The sequence below is a fragment of the Scophthalmus maximus genome, chromosome 6, assembly GCF_022379125.1.
Source record: "Scophthalmus maximus strain ysfricsl-2021 chromosome 6, ASM2237912v1, whole genome shotgun sequence".
In the NCBI taxonomy this organism is placed as follows: domain Eukaryota; kingdom Metazoa; phylum Chordata; class Actinopteri; order Pleuronectiformes; family Scophthalmidae; genus Scophthalmus; species Scophthalmus maximus.
In genome coordinates, this window is record NC_061520.1 from 20,017,457 (window position 1) to 20,026,645 (window position 9,189).

The 9,189-nt window shown below is 43.5% G+C and overlaps 2 protein-coding genes across 7 annotated transcripts; one reads left to right on the forward strand and one right to left on the reverse strand.

The window, feature by feature from the left end:
• The first annotated feature begins 444 nt into the window (after nucleotides 1-444).
• On the forward strand, nucleotides 445-5,506 carry LOC118309507 (ras-related protein rab7). Of its 4 annotated transcripts, XR_004793493.2 has the most exons (8): nucleotides 445-838; nucleotides 1,428-1,560; nucleotides 2,304-2,366; nucleotides 2,561-2,687; nucleotides 3,504-3,722; nucleotides 3,910-4,038; nucleotides 4,532-4,741; nucleotides 5,319-5,506. XR_004793493.2 is itself a non-coding variant. In XM_035631716.2 (7 exons), the coding sequence occupies exons 3-7, from the start codon at nucleotides 2,314-2,316 to the stop codon at nucleotides 4,625-4,627; spliced, it is 624 nt and encodes a 207-aa protein (XP_035487609.1). In that variant the 5' UTR covers nucleotides 445-838; nucleotides 1,428-1,560; nucleotides 2,304-2,313; the 3' UTR covers nucleotides 4,628-5,506. The 4 variants fall into 4 exon arrangements, 3 of the variants coding, with proteins under 3 accessions (XP_035487609.1, XP_035487610.1, XP_035487611.1); XM_035631716.2 differs by having other exon boundaries at nucleotides 4,532-5,506; XM_035631717.2 differs by lacking the exon at nucleotides 1,428-1,560 and having other exon boundaries at nucleotides 4,532-5,506.
• Nucleotides 5,482-8,473, reverse strand: hmces (5-hydroxymethylcytosine binding, ES cell specific). Of its 3 annotated transcripts, none has more exons than XM_035631713.2 (7): nucleotides 8,317-8,473; nucleotides 7,977-8,174; nucleotides 7,417-7,560; nucleotides 7,072-7,299; nucleotides 6,691-6,845; nucleotides 6,419-6,611; nucleotides 5,482-6,290 (listed from the first exon to the last, which is right to left on the reverse strand). In XM_035631713.2, exons 2-7 carry the CDS (start codon nucleotides 8,163-8,165, stop codon nucleotides 6,105-6,107), a joined length of 1,095 nt encoding a protein of 364 aa, XP_035487606.1. In that variant the 5' UTR covers nucleotides 8,166-8,174; nucleotides 8,317-8,473; the 3' UTR covers nucleotides 5,482-6,104. The 3 variants fall into 3 exon arrangements, with proteins under 3 accessions (XP_035487606.1, XP_035487604.1, XP_035487605.1); XM_035631711.2 differs by having other exon boundaries at nucleotides 5,482-6,299; XM_035631712.2 differs by having other exon boundaries at nucleotides 5,482-6,299; nucleotides 7,977-8,219; nucleotides 8,317-8,439.
• Between the last annotated feature and the right edge of the window lie 716 nt (nucleotides 8,474-9,189).

Genomic DNA, 9,189 nt, shown 5'->3' on the forward strand with positions numbered 1-9,189 from the left:
TATAAATGTGATAGTCATTTGGATAGAGAGTAGTGTAAGTCATCGTCTATATATGCTGCCAGTGTTGGGAAAGTGTGGAGTGAAAGACAGTAGTAAGGAGAGGGAGGAAGTCACAAGTTATTCTGACTATATATTTCACATGCAACAGGCTTTTGATCATCAGATTGAGATTATCATTATTGTTGCTTGTGGCGCAGCGATTCGACGAGTAATACACACTGGGACTGTGAGCTTAGTGCACTGAATGCCGTATGATCGTGCATATAATCTGCCATAAAGAAACCAGTGAACGTCCGACCGGTGACCGTGGAGGCGGCGGAGGTGGTGTTTTGAGATTGCTCTTAGCAAAGAAAAGTGCTCTGTAAATGAAATGTATTATCATATTATTATTATTACCTCTCCGGGTCCCCGCGCAGCCAGGCGGGTCCTGCGCGTGACGTCAGCGCTCACCGACGGCGCTTGTTTTGGAGGAAGTGGCACCGAGCTCGGCTAGCTGCTAGCGCGTTAGCTTCACGGCGAAAAGCGAGCGTCAACCGAGAGCCAGGGCGAACGCGGACCGTCCCGCCGAATCTCTCCTCCGGCGCAGAAGGAGACACGCGTCAGCGGGAGCAGCGTTGGCTCCGACGAGCAGGGTCGACTGCGAATGTCGCCGTCGGAGAACATGCAGCTGTCGACGCCCCGACGGCTGAATGCGTTCGTTTTGTGACTGACAGTCGTTTGTAGCCGCTGTTAGCCCGTTAGCTAGCCTGCGCGTTAGCCGACGCCCCCGACCGAGGCAGAGGGCCACCTTTGACTTTCTTTTTCCTCTTTTTTTTTCTACCACAGGATCATCGCCCAGGTTAGTTTGTGGTGACTTTATTGACGGCGATTAAGTCACGATACGTGTATCCGACTGGTGCTAACCGAGTTTCACACTCGTCAAAACACCCTGCTGAGCTAACGTTAGCTCATAACAACAAGTGTCTCTGTAATGTGGCAGTTGTTTGTGGACGAGGTTTTTTGTTTTTTTTCGGAAGAAAAATGTAACGAAACTGTTTCCCAAAGTTGTGTTTGACTCCTTCCGCCCTAGTCCCTCGCCTGCTCTCCTCTGACTCCCTGGAAGTGTTGCCGTTGCCGTTGTGGTTGTTCGTCAAATGTCTGTTGCTTTATTAGATGTAAATATTCTCAATCGGACAGATTGACAGATTGATCCCAGCGTCGGATCGTGCAGTCATGTTCGTCGGATCCCACTAAACGTTCCTCGCTAAGCTGATCGTGGCTTTCCCAGTCATGGTTCCGTTAGTCCTGTGTTCTAAACCATGTGATCGGTCCCTGACACATTGTGAAATTCAGTAGGTCTCTCGTTGACGAGGGGGCGATATCATGCATGACATGTGGAATCCAGATGGAAAATTTAGGGAGATTAATTTGGCGATTCTTTTTTTTAGGGATCTGGGATATCAAGGACATAGAGGTTATGTCAAATGGAGGAAGGAGATATTAGACTCAACGTGGACGAGTGGAGGATAGCTGAGGCCAGGAATAAGAGCATCTGTCATTCCAAATTCAACAAATAACAAGGTGTTGCAGCTGTTTGTTTTCGGTGTTAGTAAAAGAAATCTGATGATTTAATTGTGACTCCTGCGTCTGATGGATTACTGCATAGACTAATGATGAACACAATCCATGGTCCGATTCAGTGGGTTTTGGAGCAAGTGTGTGTGTGTTCTCCATTGTCTAACATTCATAATGTTTAGCTTTATGAATCTGCGAGAATTATAACTTGGCAATGAAGCAATGCGTTTCTTTCAATTGATTGTTCTGTTCCGAAGCATCCATATCACAAAATCAGTGCTTCACAGTAAAACAAGACCGAGCAGCTGGTGGGACCAAACAGCAGAAGTCAACTCGGCTCAACAACCCCAGCCCGGCATTGTCCAACATATTTTGAAAAAGAAATAACAGTGTAGTGCATTGTTTGCTTCCACAATTTTATTTAGATTCTAGTGGTACAGTGCAGTGCAGTATGGGGATATTGTTAATACCCCCTTACTGTATTTGTCTTTGTTTCGGAAGTGATGGGAACTCTAATAAGGAAGACATTGCACTTGGTTTCATTCCTAGAACTTGTCCGGGGTTTTTTTGGTAGTGTATTTTGAGATGCTCACAAACCCTATCATGTTTCAGTCAAAGCTGTTGGACCATTTCAGACGGGTCATCATTGGCTCCAGGCTGTATTCATCTTCTTTGACCGAACCCAACGTTGGTCAGCTTCTATTAGGTGTTTTCTTCCCCCCTATAATTTGCGTTGTTTTCTCCTACAGCTGTGGCACAATGACGTCTAGGAAGAAAGTACTACTCAAAGTCATCATCCTTGGAGACTCTGTGTGAGTGGTGTTGAATGTTAGCCTCTACGCTAAGTACACAAGACAACAATAACAGACAATTAGTTAGGGTGTTGAATCTCATTTGATAGTAAAACGCAGGAAGTTGTGCTTCCCCAAATGAATCATCACAGTGACATTTTCTGTTTCGCTTGTTTCCTAATGTTGCCATGAATTTTTTTCTTTTTTCTCTCCAGAGTTGGGAAGACCTCATTGATGAACCAGTATGTGAATAAGAAGTTCAGTAACCAGTACAAAGCCACAATAGGTGCTGATTTCCTCACAAAAGAAGTCATGGTTGATGACAGACTTGTCACAATGCAGGTAATGATGAAATAACTCCCACACAATGTCTCTCATTGAAACACTGTTATATCTAAAACAAGCACAGAGTACGATATAAGCTTTAGATTTTAAGAAACATGCTGATTCTCATTGTTCATAATAATTCTGCAAGTGTTTTCATGGTTTACCACTGAGAAAATTCATAATTTCTTTTAGTTTTGTAAAAAATGGCTTATTCAGAGGTTCAATTCAAAGCCTCAAGTTTACGGGACATTACAAATGGTTGAAAGTCTTTTGTATGTGTTGATCTCTTATCTGCATAATTTCACAACTCCAGTCATTTTGCAATCGCAGCTGTATTGACTTAAACCTGAGGTATGGAAGTTAGCGAGTCTGACAATGCATGAGCATTTATACTTTACTCGTGTTAACTTAATGCTGGGTAAGTCAAGTGAAAGTCACAACAGAGTTTACTGTATCTTGATTAACAGATTTCATCGGTCTTTACAATTTATTTATTGTTCACATAAACCTGCTAGAATGACAGTGAGTGGCTGTAAACCTGGGTCGTTTTTTTTATTATTCGGAACAGCACCATTACTAGTGATATCACATGATTTTAAAAAATCAGGCAACAAACCTCAGTCAATGGTAAATATACGTACTCTACACGCATCCACACCTCACTTGAAATCAAATGGTGTAAACACAGGTAATGTGGCAGATGTGAACCTCGTAAACAGAGGATTGTCTTAATCTCTTCCAGTGATCAGATTATTTTGTGCATGTAAACATAGTTTGTGTTCGTTGATGCTCAGTTTCTCCGCTCTGTCTCTCGCTCTGTTGCTGTCTCAGATTTGGGACACAGCCGGTCAGGAGAGGTTCCAGTCTTTAGGTGTTGCATTCTACCGTGGAGCAGACTGCTGCGTCCTGGTGTTTGATGTGACGGCACCCAATACCTTCAAGACCCTTGACAGCTGGAGGGACGAGTTCTTGATCCAGGCCAGCCCCCGAGACCCAGAGAACTTCCCCTTCATGTTGCTGGGCAACAAGATAGACTTGGAGAACAGACAGGTGAGTCCAGATCACCAATTTTCTGTTTATTTTCGCAGGGCAATGGTTGAAGTTAGCTATTACTGAGATTTTAGAGATTTGTTTAGACTCTGGATTTAATGGAACAGTACTGAAATAGCTCTGATGAAATAGTCCTTCTCATGTGCCTCATGTTTTGAAGTGTTAAGTGTGCTCTTCTGTGTCTCAGGTAACAACCAAGCGGGCACAGGCTTGGTGTCAGAGCAAGAACAACATCCCATATTTCGAAACCAGCGCCAAGGAGGCAGTCAATGTGGAGCAGGCCTTCCAGACTATTGCACGCAATGCTCTTAAACAGGTAACAGAAGGCCAGCAAGAAATCCCTGTTGGCAGTTTGACGCAGTCTCTTCATTTATGTTGAGAAACATTGATGTTTCAACTAGGGGTATATCAATCCTGGCCTGGCTGATTGTCTGTGTCTATATTCACAATTTTTATGGTTATCAGTATCGGCCATTTTTAAGTTGATTTGCCAATTAGGTAATTTCATTATAAAATGTCCTACTCTTTAGCAATGTCCCGTTCATGTTTTATGTTTGTTCAACTTCATAATAATGCTGCTGATAGCTCCCTGCACTTTTTGTGTTAAGGTCATGTTGAAAGGATCTGTGAATTAAGGCATTTGAACAAAGTTTGGATTGTAAATTTTGAAGCCTTTTGGCACTTTTCTTCTTTTTTTTTTACTGCAGACAAATATCAGTTTCAAATATCGGTTATCGGACTCTTAGATTAGTAATAATCTGGGATGTACGGGGCCAAGCAAGTCACTCGAACACATTGTCTGATTTCAGGAGACCGAGGTGGAGTTGTACAATGAGTTTCCTGAGCCAATCAAGCTGGACAGGAACGAGCGGGCCAAGCCGTCAGCAGAGACCTGCAGCTGCTGAGGACTCAGACGACCACCAGGGGTGGAGGGGGGGTTGTCACCGCCCTCACTGCCCCGTCTTGCCTTGTCTATATATCCCCTTTCCCATGACCCACTGTGTTACGGAAACATTACGGTATGTACGATGCTTACTACTTCCCCAGTTTCTCCATTCTTTTTTCATTGCGGTGGTAAATCTAATTTTCAGTTCCACATATATCGCTGCTTTCACACCCAGTTTTGGTTGTAATTGCTTTTATTTGGATACGTCAAGTGGTAGATTGAAGCATTATCTCTATACATGTTTGTGTTTGAGTAAAGTTGGACAAACTAATGTTTGTTTGTTTTTTTTAATCAAATCATCTTTAGCAGTGGTGGTTGTTTTCTTACTTTCCCAGCCCACCACTGCTGCATGAATAGAGGACCCCCCCCCCCCCCCTTATTTTACTTGTGTTGTGGCTTAAATGTTTTTTCACAATCAAAAACACTTGACACCAAGGCTTCACTTTACCTTGTGCGAGCTTAAAAATAAACTGATACTTAAAAAGGGAGTCAGAACTTAAATGGTGAAGGATCAGAATGTGTGAAACTGCATGTGTGGCTCACATTAATAAGACGATAATTGAAAATCCAGCTCATTGAAAAGTGTGTACAGATTTTTTTTTTTTATGATAACGGTAGACTTGTCCTGACATCTCTTTTTGGACCCACAGTACATGCAGTTGTAGCTCAATCTGAGGACATCATGTGCATCCAGACTCGAATCCTTGATATAAGTGCTGTCACTTGCATATTGCTGTTCCTCTGTTGGAAAAATGAAGGTTTGTCTTTTATTCAGTTAGTCTTGGTACAACATTTGTCATGAAATGAACCAAATAAAAAAAAACCCTGTGTCATTCTACCTGAAGAGGAGAGGTTCATTTTTTTCCTCAAGTATAAATATCATTCATAACCGAGTACTATTAGCTAGTACATTTCTTTTTACTGTTGACTATTTGCAAGACTTTGTATATTTGCAAACCTCTTTGAACATCGCTCGGGGGAAGGCTAAAAGTTGTGTTGTAAATCTCCATATCCAACTCTGCCAGTTGCTCATGTTAGCAAACCGTGTAAGTGCCTGACATCTCTTAACCGATCTGTTTGTTTTAAAACTATAAAATGCATTATAGATTACATACAACTTTGAAAAAGAGGGGGGTGGGAGTGTGGGTGAGAGTATTGGCATTCATCATTATTATATTAGTAATATGATAAATGCATAGCATCTACATTGTTTCAATGTCTTTGCGTTTCAAGTAATAAGGGTAATAAAAAATCTTGAATAAAGCGCTGTTTATTTTTGACTTTTATTAAACAGCCCAGCCATTTCTGTGAAGCATACATTTACAGATATTTACTAATATAAGCAGAAACCGTAACAATGTTTCTCATACCTGTAAAAACAGTAAAGTAGAATTAGTGCGATGTAAAAGTGCAGTTTTAAGTCCTGGTTTGTATCCTCAGTTGGTTTTTGGTTTTTTATTGGCTCCCTGAAGCCACAGCTGCAGTGCTCCTGTAGACTTGAGCGGAGTCTTTGACTTTCCTTTTTGTTGTTGTTGTTCACTCTCACAACAGTCAGACTCCTTTCTTTTTGTCGGTGCACTGCTTGTCAGCCAGCTCATCATCCTCTTACTGCTGGCTGTGGGCTTGGGCTCCTAGGGGTCAAATGTCACATTTCTCATTTTAAACATCTCTACTTGCCAAACAACTATAATATTGCTTGATTTTTCAACCAGGGTGAGTGGGGGGGAAGGGTTGTCAGTACATCCAATACCTTTTTACTGCCCGGATCCACCGGCTGAAGACACTCCGCAGAGTTGTTGCGCGAGTTGTTGACAAGCGATGACACGGGATGAAAAGTCAAACTGTTTTTAGTCTGGAGCAGTTTCAGGGCATCTGGAGACTTTACCTCCCCAAAGTCGAGCCATCTTCTCACTTCTTCCTCTCCGTCCAGGACCGCTGGCATCCTACAACACAAGCGCACAGTAGGTTAGGATTGTCAGCCACACATGATATAAGTGCGTTTGCCCAATCAACTGTCCTTACCTGTCATGGATGCTTTGCAGGTTTGGGGAAGCATTCACAGTGATTACGCTGTACGTGTAAAGGGCTTCCCCACCACCTGGAGGTGTCCAGCAGTCAAATAGTCCAGCCATGGTCAGCAACCTCCAACCAGTCCATTCACAAGGTGCTTCCCCTTCCTAGCAAACACACCAATAAGAGGGGCAGGATCACAATGTTGAAATGGTGAACATTTGTAAAAAGTACTAGAGACAGACTAAACCAGGCTTTGGCATATTTCATAAAAACCTCAGTGCTGAGGGAACACCTGGTGGACACGTGCACAGCGCTGTTCTCTCTACTTTTTTTGTGTCTGAAAGCAAATTCAAACGGTGCTTATGCTGTTGTAGAAAATCCAGTACGAACCTCTGTCGAGTCGAAGGCCCCCCCCTCTGCAGAACATGCCCTCTCCGAAGTCTCCTTGCTCTGAGCGGAGGTCGCGAGGTCATCCTGATCCTCTGTTTTCTCCTGACTGGATCCGGAGGGAGTCTGAGGGAAGTAGATGAAGAAAGGCTGCTTGCTTTTCTCCTCCCTCCTCCACTCATAGAAACCATCAGCCAGGATGACGCAGCGCTGTCCTTTATTCAGGGGGGACTTTGCAGAGGGAAAATAAGTGAGAGACATTCCAGGGTCCGGCCCACAACACATAAAGCACGCCGATAGGAGGTGAGTATATCTTCCCACTCTGTACGGGTTTCAAACGGGTCAAACCTTGTACGATTTCTTCTCCAGTATGTTCTCGCTGCGACAGTTGCTGGTGCTGTACTGCATCTTCCTCGGATCATCCTCCTTAAACCAAGCAGGCACAAGACCCCAGCGCATCGAGGCCAACACACACTCATCCACGGGAGCATCCTGAGGACACACACACACAAGGAGCGGACACAATAACATGAGCATCTATGGGATCCAGTGCAAGAGCATGGGTACTTAGTACTTTTAGATTTAAATGATGTTTTGCATATTATTAAGACAGAGATGCATTTATGATGAATGTGGTACATTTATGTGGTTAATTCATTCAGCTCATGGGTTATGATAACACTGGACTCTATATTGTTTGTGTCCATATTGAAGGTTACAGGATGTAAATTAACAATAAAACTAGGATCGCTCTATTAACAAGAGGACTTTACAGCTTCATAACATCCATCAGAAAAACTCCTCTACTTGAGTTTGTGACCAATAGTTTTTTTTTTTTTTATAAAGATGTGTCTATCTCTTAAGTGGCCTTCAAATCTCAGACGGGCGTGGGAAGATCCACCTCTGACCTTATCGAAGTGCCTCTGGGACAGCAGGACGGGGCTCGTGGACTGGGGACTCTTGTTGTAAGAGGGTCGGTATTTGTCCGCGTCTCCGTCCCTCCAGCGCGGCTGTCTCCGCTGCCCTCCTCGGCTCCTGTAGGAGCAGGCTCGGCTCACCTCGTCGGGAGCCAGAGTGCAAGCGGTTCGTCCGCACATTTTGATTCCCTGAAAAACTGAACATCTCAGACCAGACACACGAGGAATCGAGTTCTACAGAGTTAGCGTGTTAGCTTCAACTGATGTCAAGAGAACAAAGTAGTTATTCTTCGCTGGCTGCGACGACGTTTAAATGCATTAAAATGTTTACCTGTGGTCAAGTGGTGTTAGAGTTCAGTGTGTGTGGATGTCGGAGGGGACTTGTCCGGGCACAGTGACGTACAGTGTCTGCCCCTCCCGCGTTTATTCTTTTCCCCGCCAGTCTCACTCACTATCAAGACCCTCCCCCATACCCTCCCTCTGATTGGCTTATCCTGACGTTCTTAGCCAAACCAATCATCAGGGACCACACTGAAACCTTAACCAACCCAGAACCAAAGCCGTCGTGAGAGGAGAGCGGCGACAACGGAAGTCCAAAATGCTTGCACGTCACGTGACTCGCGTAGCGACAACTCCGTTCACTCCAAACTGCAAATCACTCCAATGGACCATGACGGATCATGGAACCTCTCAATAGTTCCCGGAAGTGAGCAGCAGCGCATTGGAGTAGCAGCAGAATGGAGTCAATAGACCGTCTGTGTTGCACTTACGAAGGGTAGGATGTTTAAATAATCGGACTGTATATTATAAGCACATCTGAATCAAATCAACATGCGCATTAAAGCATTCTAGAAAAAAATAATATTATATATTTTTTAAATGCATTGACTAACTACATAGAGTAACTACATATGCATGTCGGTCTGCACTATGTAAATCTATATATTTATTGACTACTAATAACCAAAAATCGTAGTTCTGTCGCTCTGAATAATGGATTCTAATTGCGCGCCCAGAACTGCCGGGAACTGTATGAAGTCTTCATGAGTCACGTGACGTCCAAGCATTTTGGATTTCCGTTGTCACGACTCTCGTCACGTGACTCATGAAGACCTCAAATAGTTCCCGGAAGTTCTTGGCGACAGAAACGCGATTTATGGTAATTATTAGTCAATAAAAAAAGAGTACCGATTTTCAATATATA

Excerpts from the sequence above, each read along its gene's own strand:
- LOC118309507 (XM_035631716.2), top strand. The coding sequence starts at position 2,314 with ATGACGTCTAGGAAGAAAGTACTACTCAAAGTCATCATCCTTGGAGAC. Across the intron at positions 3,723-3,909 it reads TAGACTTGGAGAACAGACAG|GTAACAACCAAGCGGGCACA; the intron begins GTGAGTCCAGAT and ends TCTGTGTCTCAG. Across the intron at positions 4,039-4,531 it reads CACGCAATGCTCTTAAACAG|GAGACCGAGGTGGAGTTGTA; the intron begins GTAACAGAAGGC and ends GTCTGATTTCAG.
- hmces (XM_035631711.2), bottom strand. The coding sequence starts at position 8,165 with ATGTGCGGACGAACCGCTTGCACTCTGGCTCCCGACGAGGTGAGCCGA. Across the intron at positions 7,300-7,416 it reads TGGAGAAGAAATCGTACAAG|TCCCCCCTGAATAAAGGACA; the intron begins GTTTGACCCGTT and ends CCCTCTGCAAAG. Across the intron at positions 6,300-6,418 it reads TGGATCCGGGCAGTAAAAAG|GAGCCCAAGCCCACAGCCAG; the intron begins GTATTGGATGTA and ends TTTGACCCCTAG.